The sequence below is a fragment of the Anas acuta genome, chromosome 1, assembly GCF_963932015.1.
Source record: "Anas acuta chromosome 1, bAnaAcu1.1, whole genome shotgun sequence".
Classification (NCBI taxonomy): Eukaryota; Metazoa; Chordata; class Aves; order Anseriformes; family Anatidae; genus Anas; species Anas acuta.
Window position 1 is genome coordinate 130,628,554 of NC_088979.1, and position 17,311 is coordinate 130,645,864.

The window sequence follows — 17,311 nt, forward strand, 5'->3', positions numbered from 1 at the left end:
AATAGCGAGCCGAGGAGGGGAGACGGGAGGCGGAGTTCTCGCGAGAGGTGGGGGGGGGGAGCGAGGCCCCGCCCGCGTCCGCGTCCCCGTCACGGCGCGGCGCCGCCCCGCAGCCGCCCGCCGCCATTTGAGAGCGGGGCGGGCAGCGGGGCCCTAACACCTGCCCCGGGGCGCCGCTGGAGCCGGTGGCCATGAGTGAGCGGAGCGGAGCGGGGCGGCAGGGTGTGGGGGGAGGCAGGGTGTGGGGGGAGGCAGGCAAACGGAGAGGGGTCCGGGGAGATGGGAGGGAGCTTCTGTCAGCTTTCGTGTGCCTGCCGTCTCGCGACAGGCGGCGGGTGTCGCGATAGTCCCGACTGCTGTAAACCTAGCAGGTCGGTGAGGCCGCCCCGAGGCGGATTTGGACGCAAAGCCCAGGGGAGGCTGGGCTGGGCGGGAGTCTTTGTTTTGGGTTGGTTATCGTGCTGCCCAATTAGGTAGGGGGAGCAATTAGCAAAGGGCAGGAAGTGACGGGGAGCGAGCCCGTGGTGGCGGCCGGGCCGTGTCGGTCACCTGCAGCCCCACAGCCCTGCGGGGGCAGCCCAGGGTGTCACCGCCACTAGCAGCCTGCCTGCGAGCAAAGGGATGCACGGGAACTGCCCTGCGCCGAACGTCTTTGGTTCACTGGTATTTAATTTCTAAACGCTCGGGTTAACTCACGTACGGAGATATCTTTTAGGATAAGACAACCGTTCTGCCTGGTGATCGGCAGCCAGTGGGCAAGAGGAGAGAACTGTAAATGCCACAGGTCAGGGCCGGTGCCTCACCCAGAGGAAGCCTAGCCAACGTTTGGGGCTGTGATTACAATGATGCAAATAACGAGCCTCCTTCCTGAGGCATGTATCCTGCACAAAAACAGGATGTAGCTTGAGGCCCGCTTCACCTTCAGCGCTGGGAGGGCAGGTGGCTGCTGCCCAGTTTGTGCGGCCTCGTTCCACACGTGTCTGCCCCGGCTCATCTGCTGAGAGAAGGAACGGAAACAGCTTTGCAAGAAGGGGGTTTCTTTTTGTCTTGTGTCAAAGCGCAAAGAAGGATGAACACACACCTTGCTTAAAAAATGGCAGTGATGCAAATTATCCGAGGTGTTAGCTACATTGTAGTCAATGCAAAATGTGTTCCCAGATCACAGAGAGGTCTGAGAGGCTTTGGTTGTGATGGCTGGAGAATTTGTGGCCTGTGAATAGCGCTAAAGACTGCCCTTCAAATTCTCTTGTAATATGGATCTGATTAAATCAATGTCTGTAACGGTTTAGTCAGCTATCATGGAAGGTCAGGTTTTGTGTGTAGGACTTTGTAGCCCAGCAAGAACATGAGACCAAAATTGAAGGAGAAATAAGGCGCAAGCAGAGCAGATCCTTAAAAGCAACACAATATGATTCCTTTCTACACAATATGAAAAAGAGCTCAAACTGCCAAACCCAAGTGAATATATTAACTGCCTGTGATAACGCACTAGTTTACTGAAGGACTTGACTTGATACATCAAGTACATAAATATGGAAGTTAAAATGAAAACTTGAGTTGATAAATATTAAGGAATTCACATTGTGGATATTTATAGAAAATCTGTATGTACCAAATGGTGATGCTTTTGGTAACACACAATTTGCAGAAAAAAAGTTTAAAATGGTTGTGCACCGTGCATACATGAAGCTTGCTTACTCAAGCTTCTCTGTCAGGAAGCAAGACTCAACCTTTCTGGGACCCTTCTGCATAGCAAAAGTAAACAAAATGCTTTTCTGCTACGTATGTTCCTCAGAGTAGAGGGAACAATTAACGAAATTACCAAATTAAAATATCTGGGGAGGTTAGGCTTTGAAGAAAGGTCAGGGGTGCACATAGGCTCTTCAGAGAGGACATTAGTTTCCCCCCACATCTCGGTGCATGTAGATGGGATGTCCTTGATACGCTTGTAAATCTTTGAGGGTAATGGTGAAATTTCCTGTATTGGAAATATCCTTTTTTCTGCTACCTACATGGGCAGTGGGAAAAGGTCAGTTGGGGAAAACATGAAGATTTCTTTCAATTTGGCTAAAGATCCTATGCTATGATTTGTAAAGGAGCCTAAGTCAGAAAACCAATCTGAAGCAAGTTTTTTTTGCCCTGTATCTCAGTTGTTCACTGACATTTTATGCTTGCAAAAATCTCTCCTTCAGCAAATGTCCCAGCTAAGAAATAGATTCTCACAGAAAATTTCCTGAAAAAAATATCAAGCTTTACATTAATAAGGCGCGTGTCTTTAATAAGCCTCTATCATTAGTGTCTTATTGCTGAAGAACTTCTCAAGGAGTTGAAATAGATTTTCTTTTCAGTAGAAAACACACAAGATTTCTTAAAACAAAAACTTGAAGAATGAAGAGTCTGAGTCTTGACATGTAATCTATCAAGAATAAGTCCAAGAAAATGAGTGTAAAGTGCGTTGAAAATGCTAGCATGTGTAAGCATTTTGCAAGTTTAGGTAATTTCTGCTAACAGCTACTGCAATTAGAAGGCTGGTATTTTAACTATGCTGTCGGTTCATTCTCTTGGCCAAGTTGCTCTCTTGCTCTATCCTGTTGAAAATGACGTATTTTACAACTTCATTCCATGCAATGATTCTTGTGTTCATTTTTATACATGAAGAAAACACAAGCCTTTGGGTGTTGGAATTTTCCCACAGTAATTTTCTCTATGCTATCAGTTTTAGCTCTTCCCTTTCTCTGCTGACTTAATTCATCAAAGTATTCAAGCCTACTACATGTATAGTCCTTTGGCATTCTCTTTTGTGTTGGATCTATACTTCTCAAATATCAAATACTTTGCAAATATCAAGTACTCTCTTCATGACACATGATTTACTTTCACTTCCTAGCTGTAATCCATGGTCTGAACAGCAATTAAAAAGAAGGAAAAGCAAACAGAATTTTTAAGGTATATGATTTTTTCCTACTCCTTGAAGACAACATAGGTCTAAAATGTCAATTATGGCTGTTCGAGGAAGAGGGGAAGGTTGTATTCAGCTGCTTCAAACTTAGAAAATATATCTCACACAGCGGTTCTCTCTAAAACAGGCAATAGTGTGAAAATAATCCATTTCTAACCTTTAGAAATGAGTTGCACAATTGAGAAAGCCTTAGCAGATGCGAAAGCACTGGTGGAACGGCTAAGGGAACATGACAATGCTGCAGAAGCTCTTATCGAACAGACTACAGCTCTTAACAAGAGGGTTGAAGCAATGAAACAGGTTTGTTTTTCTTCTTTGTTTACTCCATTAAAATCAGCTTGGAAACACATTCCTTAAGACATTTTTGTGTGATACTGTGCAATACAGAATCAGTATTGTAATTTGTTATTCTTTAAATACCATACTAAGTATTCCTGTTGTGGGTGCGACTGTCATCGAAAAATAGATAGCTTATAAATTTCGTGTGATCCTGCAAAGAAGTTTTGCTTGCTACTCTAGCTTAAATATTGAAAAATAGTGTTTATGTGAAGAGCACTGGTAGGAATGGGGTTAGTATCCTACAAACCATTGTGTGGTAACTCGTGTTTTGCTCTTCTGTGAAATACCACCTGTTTTATTGATTCAAACATGTAGATTTAATCATACAGAGGTCTGTCATAGGTCCTTCTGTTCAGAATATTTCCATCTTTTCACTGTCTCCTTTTCTTTTAAGTCAGCCTTTTGGGCATATTTGCTATTATTTCCATTCTGATGTTAAGCTGTCTGAGGGATATAATTAGGTCGAGTGTGACTTTCACTAGAGAGCTTTGCGAAAAACATAAAGGTGTCTGCTGTCTTTCCATTTGGAAGTTCAGCCTGTCATTTCAATTTCAATCCACGTTAATGAGCCTGTAAAATAATAAAACCCTGCACCTGCATATCGGGGTTGGAACTAGATGATCTCTAAGGTCCCTTCTGTCCAAAATCATTGCAAGAATGTGATTCTATATGCTTTATCCCTGCAAAACTAGTCATGCAGAGGCTTCATAGCTTAGGAGTGAGTATTAAATCTACCCACTTGCTGAGAGTCAGGATTTGTTCATTTAGGTCCGTGTGACTTGTGCTCATACGCATGCTTTAGGGAATTGGGAAGCTGCAGAGGTCAGGACCTCATGGCTTTTCTTTACCACCTGTGTATCTGTTCTAATGACCTGATGGCAAACTTGACCTGCACTAACTGCAGGTCATGCCCACTACACAGCTCTGAGGTATCAAATTTTTTGATTTAAAAAAAAATTAAAGCAAGTTTTAAAGCAAGTGTTTCTAAAGGGTAGTAAGTACATTGGCAGTACTGCCAGATGTGGTTTTGTCTGTTTTATATAATTAATTAAAAACAAGCATGTATTTTGTTGGTTACAGACTTTCACTGACATTTTATAACTGGTTCTTAGTGACTTGCTGACTTTTTTTTTTAAATAACTAGTACCAAGAGGAAATTCAGGAGCTCAATGAAGTAGCAAGACATCGTCCTCGGTCTACATTAGTGATGGGTATCCAACAAGAAAACAGACAGATTAGGGAATTGCAACAGGAGAATAAAGGTAAGACTAATATACTATCCTATTCAAGTTTGAGCCTGCACCTGTCTAATCAGTGAGATTTTCATCATTGATCAAGTCCACAAAAATTTTTTTATAGGAGAAATATTTTCTTCTAAGTTCAACTTGTCAGTTTAACTGATCATAATATAATCAAATATGGAGTCCAGATGTCCCACCACTGGGACCAGGATTTAAAAAAACAATTGTGGAAAGCAGTCGTTTCAGTCCTTATCTAATGTTGAGTATAAGGAGATACAATTACAGTTTCTAAGTTTCTACAATGTTAGTATCTATATGGAAATGTGTTTCCATTCCTTAAAAAATAAATAATTAAAAAAAATAAATAAATCAGGAGCTGTCAGGAAAACTTAAGGTATAAGTACACTAGTATAATTCCTTCTGCATTCCATACACTAGGAGCATACCATTCTTCCTGGAATTCCATGGGCACTCTAAAATATTGTGCAATGATCTTGAGTCAATGATCTCAACTTGTATGGATCTTGTCTTATCTCAGGAATTATTTGTCCTTTTGTGAAGCACAAAAAAAAAATGGGGAACAAAATTGGCCTCAAAGCACTATTTTCTGTTTTTCTTGTTGTCTTTGAGCTTGCTTCATAAGAAGTTCTGCTTTGGAAAATTTTAGCTGAGGTAGCCCTGAACTGTTTAGTACTTTTAATCTAAGTCAGACTTAGTATATTTTGAACATGGGCATTTTTAAAATTTGTATTTTACCAAGCTGCAAATTAAAACAGATATGTAAACTTCTTTCCAATTAATGTACAGGGCTGATTCTACCCTCTATAGTAAAACTCCTCAGCTACTCTTAGGATGGTTTACGTCAGCTAAAGGGACTGAAGTCAAATCAACCAATAAGACTGTTTCTGACTGAAAAAGAATTTTCCTGGGCAGTCACCACTGAAGAAGTTTGCAGAGACTATGGAGGTTTTGTGGTGGAAGGAGACGTGATGCATCAGGACAGGACAGTCTGTTTTCTCAGGCTGAAGTATTTTTGCATTTTGTTTCACTCCTCTGTTAAACTAATTGAATTTTAAAATTCCATTGGTAGAACTACGCACGTCTCTTGAAGAACATCAGTCTGCTTTGGAACTCATAATGAGCAAATACAGAGAACAAATGTTTAGGTTGCTTATGGCAAGCAAAAAGGACGATCCAAGTATAATAGTGAAGTTAAAAGAGCAACATTCCAAGGTAATAACTTCATTGGGCTTTTTTTTTTTTTTTTTTTTGTAATGGATCAATTCAAAGGTTATGTTGCCTCAGTTTTTATATCATTGTACTAACAAGTTCTAACTTTTACAGGCCAGGTAATACAAACAGGAAACTTGATCAGCCTAATAGGTTAGCCTTACCAGCTGCTGATTTATGTAAGCTTTTATCAGGTAGTACTTCATTAGTGTATCTACTTAATGTACTTATGTTTTGCTTAGGTCTTTAAGTCAACCGATCTGTTACAGTTGCAGATACCAATAGATCTCAGTAATATTGAGATTTTTAGACTGTATTTAACTTAGGCTTGTGAATCCAACAAATAATTAGTAAACCTGTGCTTACTGGAGAGAATGGGGGAGGGGGGGGAATAAGTTTTAAAAACTTAATTTTCACACTTTTTTCCGCTAAATGTCTAGCAAATTAAAAATCCAAGACTCAAAAGAGCTTTTATTAGTTTTTTAATAATTATATTATTTTTTAATATATAGTTTAGGCTTTCTATGTATTTTGTCAGGAAAATTTGTGATTCTAGATCACTAACAAATCTAAACTGAAGCTTTTTAGCAAAGGTTTTCATTTTAAATATAATCATCAGCACTACAACTGCATAGACAAACAATAGTTCTAAATGTTTGATTACCTTTAACCTCAACAAACTAAGTCTGAAAGGCAGAGCTTGGGTCAGCATACTGTGAGAACAGTTTAGGATTTTGATCTTCTTATCTCTTTACAGAAGCATGCCCATGTAGTTAGCTCCACCAAAATCAATAGGACTACTTAAATTATTGTGAATTTACCAGATGAGAAGTAAAAAAAAAAAAAACAAAAAACATTTGTATATGTGTTTATATATATATATATATTTAAGCAGGAAATTTATGCTTCAACATTTTGGTTAAATCTGACCCCACAACAATGCCTGATACAGAGGATTTATTACTCTTTCCTGACACTTAGGATTTCTGGAATTTCATTATTTATGCTTCTAATCGGTCTTCTCATTCAGTAAGATTGAACAATCTTGAAACAGTCTTTAAATGCTGCTTTTCATATTACCTAAAATATCCATAATACCTAAGGAATGAATTTCAATGTTACCAGTAAACACTGTTCTGTCAAGTGGCAGCTATTAACTTCAGTACCTACTTGCAAAATATTATTTAACTCACTAATTTCTGCAGATCAGCAAGCACCTCCTTTAAATAGAAAAATATTTTTTAGCAGTCTTATGTGCATGAGAAAAGTTTGTGTCACTAGTAAAGACCCTGCACAAACTGTGCTGTTTGAATTTGCTCAACTGAAATGAGGACTGGAATTGTGTGTTTGTTTTCTGTGAAGAGAGAGACTAACATGCAAAATAAAAGAGGAAATATAAATGTTTATAGATGTTTGAAGCTATGTTCATAAAGAAACTCCTATGTTGCGTTGTTTGCTCTTACAGCATCTAACTTGTACACATTTGGCTTCCAGAGGAGAGCTTTACAGTTTTGTGTTAGCATCTGGTCTCCAGTTAGTAACTTTGAAACAAGCTCTAGCTCATACTGATTGAGAGGCCACATCAACTAGCCAAAGGGGAAGCAGGGAGGACAGCAGTGTATGTAAAAGCCACTAACTCCTTCCTAATCCTTCTCCAGGAAGGATTTGCCAGCTCATTCTTTTACTACTGACTGCAGCTTCCTTTCAAGCCAAAACTTATTCTTAAAAAACATATACTGAAAAGCAACTTTTGTTGAAAAAAATGTTCTATACATTCACCCTCATTGGAAATTGAGAAGAAAATAAAGATGTACAGCAAGGTCCTTCTCTCCTCCCCCCCCCTTCCCCTCACATGCATGCTGCAAGTGAACACTGAATGAACAGCTAAACCACAGCTTTGGCAGCTGGAACAGCAGAGAAGGGTGGAAGGGGCTGATGTTCATTTTTAATGAAGTATGCTTGCTTTGGTCAGACACTCTACAATTCCAAGAATTTTTTTTTTATAGTTGTTTCTGATAGCTGAAGGGCAAGCTGATCATCTGCTAGCTGTGTGGACCTCCAGTCAAATTTATAATGTAAAGGTGGGATTTAATCCATCCTGTTTTTAGGTATACACAGCAGTTTTCAGTCCTACTTCCCTGGTAATAGTAACTGTTGTGAATTTTGCAAAGGTCAGACCAGACATGAAAAGGCTGTTAGTAGATTTGGAATAAGAAACAAGTAGAGGAAAGGAATGAAAATAAGGTCTTTGGAAACAGCATTACAACATTTAGCTTAACTGAACAGCAGTGAATGCCAAAGGTATTTTCTCTAGATGTACAGGAGAAGTAGGTAGGGACCCTTTAAGCATTTCCTGTTGGTATGTTGGCCAGGGAGAAAGTAAAACATCACCCAAGTCAACAAAGTCAGTAGGTTAGATATCAGTTCTCTGCAAACAAGGAAAATTATCTAAAATTTAAGTTTGTTTGCAAAGGCTGTTATGCCTGTGTTAATGGCTCCTATCACCATCAACAGTGGAAAAAGATTATAAACAGAACTATTGTACTTTTTTCCTCTACTTGACTCTGAGTAAGATGCAGTAGTTCTTTACAATGGGAAAGTGCCCTGCCAGTGTTAATTCACAGACACAAAGAGGTCAATCAGGATACAAGCCCATTTCTTACAGTTCAGCAAGGGCATGGACCTCTGGAGTCCAAATCCCAGATCAGCTGAAATTGAATTTGAGCAGAAGTACCTTAGGTAAGAGCTAAGGACAGATCTGAGTTTCCTAGTATATGATGTAGTAATAAGGATGACTACTTTGCCTGCTCTTTTTAAGAGACAAATGCCTACCCACAGGCTGGTACTGGCTGAACCAGGCTTGGGACCAGCTTTCACATAGGTGGAAGGAATGTCGCGTATGCTGCTGTTGTTAAGTGAAGTTGGTCTTTCTGCATATCCACAATGATACACATCTCCTGCAACACCAGAGATTCTTGCCAGAACAAGCGCATGGCTAACCTGTAGCCATCTCGAAGGCATGGAAGTTGCCAAGGGTATAGTCATTTAAGCATATTTTCTTTTATAAAACTCTCAAGAGGGAACAGATTTAAATGAACAGGACTGCAGTAGCCCTTCATGCTGCAGAATTAGAACTTCTTTCACAAAGCTAGGTCTGCGTTCATATTTTTATTAAGTGTCAGAGCAGTTAAAATGCACATTTAATGCTTTGCTTATTTTTAATAATGCAGTAAATAGATTACTAAAAGTGTCGTATTATTTATATGGCTTAGGAACTACAAGTGCATGTGGACCAAATTACAGAAATGGCAGCAGTAATGAGAAAAGCAATTGAAATTGATGAAAAGCACGGCTGTAAAGAGCAGGAACGTATCATTCAGCTTGAAGTAAGTATGAAATCCAAACAACAATGGCACAATAATGATTTCTCCTTCCCCCCACATTAAATACTTAGAGGTGACTGTAACACCTCAAAGAATTCAGGGTACAGACCTCGATACAGGGAAACTTGCTTATTTGGAGAGTTAGGGGAACAGGCTACTGCTACCTCGTATGTTCATGCAAGCTTTAATATGTATTCCAGATCTCTAAATCACACATTTCATTCTGACCCTACAGTTCTATCTGTACAGAAGTCTTGGACAGTCTTTCAGTATTTAGGGCTTGAGTATTGTCTCCTGTACTTAATGCCAATATTAGAGGGCAGAAAAAAGACAGTTTTATGCAAATACTTGACTGATTCAGATAATTAGGTTAGGCATAAGAATATGTTCAATACGTGTATCAAAGCTTTAGGGGAGCCATACCTAACATTAGGCTAGCCTTCACTATGGTACCATCTTTCCAAAACTACTAAGCAAATAACTTTCTGTATTCTCCCAGTAGCTGCATTAAAATTACCTGTCTAAATCAGTAACTTCTGGGATTTGTTTCTCTTACTCTGGTCATCTGATTAATACTCAGGAAGATTAGAAAATCATATTATTTCCTCCTTGGCTTTTCCTGGCTGCTTTCTTGTAAGACATTGTAGAACTATGTTATACATCATTAATAAGCAGGGAACTGGGTACAGTATTTGCAGTGTTGCTACCAATTATATACAAATCACTTTTAAAGTCTAGACTGTTCTGTAAAGGGTTCTTTTCTTTCTGTTTGTAGCTCTATAGGAATCTTGCACGTGAAACAGGTTGCTTTGCATGCTGCATTTTCAGTATAGTCTGTTTTTTTGTAAAATGTTTTTGGTCAGACAGTTTTAGGACCAAATATTTTTGGTCCTATTGTTTTGAGTATAACTGAAGCTCATCCATTAGAGCAACAGAGTAAACATTATCACTGTTATTGAGTTACTGTATCACTCAGTCACACTACTATTTTGTTGCACTACCATTGTTGGGTGGACTGTTAAGTACCATTCCATCTCTGGAAGTAGTGATTTATATACTGACTTTTACATACTGACTTAATTATTAAGACTGAGTGTAAATACAACTGAGTGAAATACAACTTCATACTAGTAAGAAACTAGGCTGCAAGTAGATATGCACAAACACAAGATTTTTAAGGTCTTATTTTTAATTTGTTTTATATAACATCTAAAACCTCATGCTTTTGGAAGACTTCAGGGTTTCTTATCATTACAGGGTCAGTGCTATTGCATTTTGACTAAGTGCTAATAAGAGTTTATTATGGAACAGAGTTCATGGAAAGTAGGCTTTTTTTGAAATGCAACATTTGCATTTAATTATCCTTTTCTTACACTGTGTGGTTTGAGCTTTAATTTGACGTTTAATGCCTGTTCAAAAGAGCATACATATGGGTCAGACCTACTCTTCCTAGTTTTAGAAGGTAACATGACACTACCTACAAGTTGATATTTTAATCCTTATACACATTTGGAAAGGGAGATTATTAATATAGTTATCCTGACTTCCTTCTTTCTGGAGTTCTATAATGTCTTTTTTTCCCTCTGGTTATAGCAAGAAAACAAAGGCTTGAGAGAAATTCTTCAGATAACTAGAGAATCATTCCTGAACCTCAAGAAAGAAGATGCATCAGAGAGTACATCTCTTTCAGGATTAGTAACAAGCAGTGATTTGAGCCTGAGGAAAAGCTAAAGACTATAGAAGTCAACAAGCTTTAATTGCACACTTTACAAATGGAGTATCAGGGGTCACTTGTCAAGCACTTGTTACTGAATAGGGCACCAGCAAGATAATGTGTCTTGAACTTCAGTTTAGTGGCTTTTTTACCATGTGAAATACATTCAAAGGGGTATTCTATAAAAACCTTAATGACAGATTAATTGCCATAGATCTAACTTCAGTAGGAAATGGATTAATGCACTTACCAAATTAGGAATTATTTTTATATGAAGTTATTTTGCAAATAAGACATGATTTCACATAGTTTATATAAATTACTGCATATACAAAACTTCAATGCACCTACTATACAATAAAGACAATTTAATGTCTCATCACAGCATAACTGAGTATGCTTTGTGCACAATCCATATTGCATTTTTCCTTTTAAATTTTTTGAAATCTGGAATTTTGCAACAAGCCTGTTTAATGGAAAGGGTGAGTAGGCACCATAAAACTTAAACATTTCTGTTACTTTGCCACAGGGTATCCCGCCAGTTTAAACATAAGCAATGCTTTTGCCTTTGTTCAGTTTTCTTAAATTAAAAAGATTTTTTAAGAGATGCATCCTTAATTATATTTTCAAAATATGAAAAGAACTGTTCTTTTTTGCTTTCTGGAATACAAACAGTATAATTCTGGATTAACTATTTACTTTATGAGAGAGAAAACCAAGCTCAGTTCTTTATCTGTAGAAGAGTTCTATCTACTAGACAAGTCCCACAGTAGTCCCATCTACTTCTTGGATTGCCTTCCCAAACTGGGAAATAGCAATCTGAAAGCACCCAAGCCATAGCAGAACAAAGGTAGTTGGGGGAAGAAGGAAGGAGCTGTATGGCAGACTTGGCAGTCTGCAATCAATAATTACTGCTCCCATCCCCCCTCTTTTTTTTTTTTTTCCCCTAAGGACTAAATATTCAAGATCTGTTTTCACTAGGAACTTTCAATGTATTACACATTTACAAATAGACTTCTCACTTTTAATCCTAAAATATCAGTAGATATAAAAATTAACTGGCACTTCTAGATCAAGGCACAGCTTATGTTGGATTCTTGTTCGAAGCACCAAGAACATTTCTAATATTGATGTGTATCGTGACTTTTTGTCTAACATGCTCATGTATTCTTTAATTGGAACACAGACTCGAAGCATAGTGAAAGCTTTCAACCACAGAAATTGAAGAGCTACAAACAGCAAGCACAGTTGAGTATTTTGTCCATTTAATATCTCACCTAGCAAAATGAGTTGAATTCCTTATTTAATCAAATTCCATTTTTAGTTGCAACAGTGCAGAAGGAATTAAACACTTTCAGTGTGTCAGTTTTAAATACAACTTGTCTCAAGATAAATGCACCAAAAGGTCTAAGACTGAACTTTCAGTTCCCAGTGAACTAATTTATAGGGAGCCTAATGTTTTTCTTCTGGTATTGTCAAATGCCTTCCCATACTGCTTAAGAGAAACAAGTGGAGTGGGGGGAAAAAGCATCAAGCTGAGAATAAATGCCAGTTTTCAATTAGCTAATGCATATACCAGGAAATGCAGTTATAAGAAGAGCTCAGAACAGGCAGATAAATCAAGCTCTCTAACATTGTACAGCATTTCTTGTAACTGGGGAAACTGCTATTTCTCCTTCCAGACAGAAAGCATCTTAACATGTTTATAGGTTTAAGAATATATGGGGGACATTAATGTGCATGAAGAAAAAAGTTTTAGCTCTTTCCAAACTTGGGGGAAGTGGGGGTTTTTCAGACCATTTTATCTCAAGCTCAAAATATAGTTGTCAGCTGTTATCTATAAAACTTTGCCAATGCTTATATCATTTAGATTTTGCATTTCTGCTGTAGCTTGCAAGCTGGTGACTTAGTAGAAGCAACATCTGTTTCAATGGAGTGTGTTTTGTTGTTGCAAACTTGGAAGAAGATTCGGTTTCAGTTAAGTTCTTTTTCTATACATGTCTTTTCAGCCATTGACTTGTATCAAGGGCACTTACATCCATTTTACACTGAACGCAGTTTCATGGCTGACCTTCTGGCTTGTCTTTCAAATACAATCTCCAGAGTATATAGAAGAGAAGGGTTGTTAGTCTGTGGCAGTTCTTTAGGGTTGCTCTATTGTGAAATAATGCTTGATTAGTGTTTATTTTTGTAATTTAAGAAGTGACTTAATTTATCTACTCCTAGTTTTCACCTTTCATACATCTCTTCTTCCATTCCCCTGACCTGATCACTTTAGGATTTTAAAGAGCCTTCACATGGTGTGGAGTGACTATTTTTCATTGCAAACCTGTTATTTTTGTAATGCTGATAGCTTGAAAAGAATTTATGGCTAGAATTGTGTACTGTACAGTAAACTTATTTTATCAATAAAGTAAATACAATAAATATGGATGTTTTCATGATTATTTTCACAAAGCAAGATACTGGATCTGAAATAAGCAGTGTTAGTATCATCTAAGAAAGACACCATTTTGCTTTTCTCTCATGAATTTATGCTTTAAGGCAGGCAAGCCCATTTCTAGTGCTTTTATTCATGTTCCCAAATAGCAGGGAAAAAAAAGAGTTCCATTTTCCAAGAGAAAATGGATGGTTAACAATCAATCAGCTCCACGCAGGTAGTTACTCATTTTTTAAGTGAACTACTGGAATTGTTTAATACAGAAAAGCAGTAAGAATAAGCAAAAAACAGTCCACAGGGTTTTGATTTTTGTATCAGAACATTTTGGTACAGGTGGAATGGGGCAGTTTTTTCCTTCAAGATTAAGAAAGTCACTTGATTTTACTCAAGCTCTGGGTTTCTTTCTCTGATATGTAAATGAGAATGTCAGTGGATTACATTCACAAGCTGGAAGTGTAATGTTTCTCCACTTCCTCATGATTTCTCAGAAGAGAACCTTCCTTTCAATATCATAAATTGCTTGTTTAGGGACAGGTAATAAATGTCAAGCTAAGCCATGAATAAGTATAGCAGCTCTTCAGCTGAGGTAACTTCAGCTTCAAACTAAGTTGGGCTGATCTGTACAATGAATAAAGCTTTAAATAACTAGCTTTTTTTTTTTTAAACAATTTCATGAAATTCAGAGATTATATTAAACTACAGAGCTAACATCACTGTTCTCATGCAGAATTATGTTTACTAGGATCCCACCGTAGATATCCAAAACAAGATTTAAATTGACTTCGGAAGTCTTCAATTTTGATTAGTAAGCATATTATGCTTTAAAAGCGATTTCCCTAAATTAAAAAAGAAATATAGACTGGAAATGGATCATCTGCAGCTGTCCAAAAGATATCATTGCCTGTATGTCAGGGAAGGTGTCTTCTCAGAGGGCTTCCTTTTAACTTCATCTCATTCTCCTAGAAAATCTGTGCACTCTCTCCTGTGCGTAATCCCCAAACCAGCACCAACAGACATATGCCTGTTAGCATTTCTTTTTTGTTCATTAAGTAGATTCTGCGTGATGGTGACATTATACCTTTTGCTAAACTTAGTCTTCCAGAACATTATATTGTGCTGGGAGACCTACATGCAGCATGTTGCTGTATTATAACATACATACATACCTGGTAGCGGTGTGCAGGTCACACTCCAGGTCATGTTCACCTCACCTTTTGCCCATCTCACTTCTTTCTTCTGTGCCACTGGATTTCATGCAACAGGAGCATAGACTAGTTTAAACAGCATTGGTTAGTTTCTGTATATGAAAAGGTGCTGCAAAATACAAAATGAAGCATCCTGTTTCACTGATGTGAAAAATTGCACTGCTGTTCATGCTGCCTGTGATGACCTCCCTTTGGAAGACACAGATACAGCAGCATGCCTTTCAGGAGCCTGCATGGTCACCTTTGTAGGAGGGAACATCACTAATTCAGGGCAAACTCAGCTGACATTTAGAAGAAAACTTTAAACAACTGCTCAGCGTGACAGAGATAAATGTTTCATAATTTCAGTCTTGAGAAGTATGCACTAACAACACTCCTCAGACTTCAGCTAGGGAACATTGCCACAAGGGAAATAAGCAGGACTACAACTGTTGTATGTTCCCATTACCTTAAGGATTAGTTTTACTTTTTTTTTTTTTTAAAGAAGAATGGCAGAATGACCAAGAGAAGTTCTTTACAATGCTCCCACCACTGCCAAATGTTTGAGGATGGCTATTTTACCAACAAAAAACCCACATTATGTTTTTGAAAATTCAGCTGGAGGCTTGAACTTAAAACACCAATGAACGCAGGGTAATCAGTGACTCTGATTTTCCAGTAACATGCTGTGGACCACAGTAGACAATTTTTAAATTAGTTATATGCAACTGCTCAAATCACCCAAATTATCAGCTAGGCAAACAGCAGCTGCCTTCTGTGATATGCACTGTGCTTTGTTGCTTCTTGTACATGACTTTCGTTGTTATTTCAGAGCGTTCAGGATAAATTGATCTAATGTGCTCAGAAAGAGCTGGGAAGACAGTCGTTACTGCAGAAGACTCTAAGGGTAAGCTGGAAAAACTGGAAAGTGTGTGGTGCCTTTTTTTTTTTTTATTTGACAACACAGACTTGAAGGAGCTCAGGAAGATTGAGCTCTGCGAAGCAGATACGTAAGTCATACACAACTCCCCCCCACCTCAAGTGAGCTAATTTAATGCTCTATTTTGAAGCTTTCTTCTAGTATGCATGGAAGTACAATGCCTTGCATACTCGAGCAGGAAGCACCTCTTATCTGCCCATAGCTATATGTTTGTAGACAAGGTCTGAATCAGTTAAAATTTATTATCAGCAACAAGCATCTGCTTGAACAAAAGCACTACTTTGACTTGTTGTTTCCAACACAAACTGAAACAAAGCCTACATATCAAAGGTGTGTAAGGGGACAAAAAGGCTCAGTCTGAGAGCAACAGCACAGATCTTGCATTAGACACGGGAGACCACAGCAGAGACTGTGGGTCCTGTTCTTCCCTCAGCAGTGCACAGCACTCATACATACTCCTAAATATGCAAACCACAAAGCACTGCTCCTCTCCTACCCAAATCCAATGCCAATGGTTTGGTTCTCAAATGGTTTTAGAGTTTTAATCTAAGAATTGCTTTGTCCTTTGTTTTGGTCTCCAGTTGTTTGGGACAGTTTCGGCAATGCCCGAGTGCTTCAGAGATCAGGGAAATACACATCCAGTGACCCATTCTCAGGGTAAGCAAGGACATACTGAACTCTCAACAGTACCAGGACAATGCCAGCCAGGTGATGCTATTCACAAGACCAAGATTTTGTTTTAGACCAGCAGTACACAGCGTTTACATTCTAGTCACGTTTCTCATCCCAGAAGGCAAAACATTAAGCAAGGCCAAAGTTTCCTCACAAATCTCTATCTCGGGGTTTAGCATTACCCATCAGCTTGCCCCCCAAAACAGCTTCAGGTGCTTTGTAACTTGATATATACAATATATTTTTATCACCTTGCTGAAAGGATCTAAGAACAGTAACCAGCACATTTTCTTCTTCCTAAGCACAAGCAGCATGCACTAATTACATTGGAAGATTTCAGCACAGTTCTTTCTGATGAGGAAAGTCACTTATGCAGGTTATAACTGCAGAGATGAAGGAATGATTATTTTCCGGGTCCCTTCTAATAGTCTCCTATAACCTGTTCCCAAATCAAAGCCAAAGCACAGAGCTTAAGGAACAGGAAAGTTTGTCTTTCCCCTATCCAAAGTACACCACAGCACAGTTTGCTCCTATTTTGAGCCATGCTTTCTGAAGATTTAGGGAAGCAGATAGGCAAGCTGCCTTATCTGTATTGTGCTCTACAGAACAGCGGAGCCAGGCTAGGTTTCTGTTTTCAGAACAGGAAAGACTATAATACAAATGAAGATGTTTCTTGGAAAAGATCAGTGCTCTTCAGTCTAGTTGTGCCACTGCTTGCTTGAAAACTGCAGGAAGAAAACTCCAAAAATTCACCAAAGCAGTGATGACAGGTGAGTAGGAGCAGCAGGAGGCAGATCACTGTGATCCAGAAGGCTTCAGCTTACATCAAAGCACCTGACTTTATAGGCAACTCACTACCTAAAGTTTATACCTAAAGTTTAAATTCCCAGGAAGCATCAGATATCATCAGTTTAAGCTAGCACAACTGCAAGATAATGCAGCTAACACAACACAGCACAGCAGTAAATGCTTCCAATGAGAGATCTGCAGTGAGTAGTTTTTTGTAATGCAGAGCAGGCTAGAATCCAGTTTTCCTTCTACAACCACCAAGTGGGACACAAGACAAGGCCTTAAAGAGCTCCCCCAGCACTGCAGTGGATCAGTATGTTCTGGTAACTGTCGCTATTAATCACTATGGCTTACAGAATACGGAAATAATCTCTAATCCATCTCTATCAAAAGACCATCTTCAAGTCAGGATCTCAGAAG

General features: G+C 38.6%; 1 protein-coding gene across 2 annotated transcripts; it reads left to right on the forward strand.

Moving 5' to 3' along the window:
* The first annotated feature begins 37 nt into the window (after positions 1 to 37).
* Positions 38 to 13,293, forward strand: FGFR1OP2 (FGFR1 oncogene partner 2). 2 transcript variants are annotated; one of them, XM_068656136.1, is made up of 6 exons: positions 38 to 195; positions 3,123 to 3,259; positions 4,443 to 4,560; positions 5,630 to 5,772; positions 9,042 to 9,155; positions 10,746 to 13,293. In XM_068656136.1, exons 1-6 carry the CDS (start codon positions 192 to 194, stop codon positions 10,881 to 10,883), a joined length of 654 nt encoding a protein of 217 aa, XP_068512237.1. In that variant the 5' UTR covers positions 38 to 191; the 3' UTR covers positions 10,884 to 13,293. The 2 variants fall into 2 exon arrangements, with proteins under 2 accessions (XP_068512237.1, XP_068512247.1); XM_068656146.1 differs by lacking the exon at positions 38 to 195 and adding an exon at positions 282 to 663.
* Positions 13,294 to 17,311: the final 4,018 nt, after the last annotated feature.

Bases quoted from the DNA above. Each gene is read 5' to 3' on its own strand.
- FGFR1OP2 (XM_068656136.1), top strand. The intron at 4,561-5,629 runs GTAAGACTAATA...TTCCATTGGTAG, and splicing joins ATTGCAACAGGAGAATAAAG to AACTACGCACGTCTCTTGAA. The intron at 5,773-9,041 runs GTAATAACTTCA...TATATGGCTTAG, and splicing joins TAAAAGAGCAACATTCCAAG to GAACTACAAGTGCATGTGGA.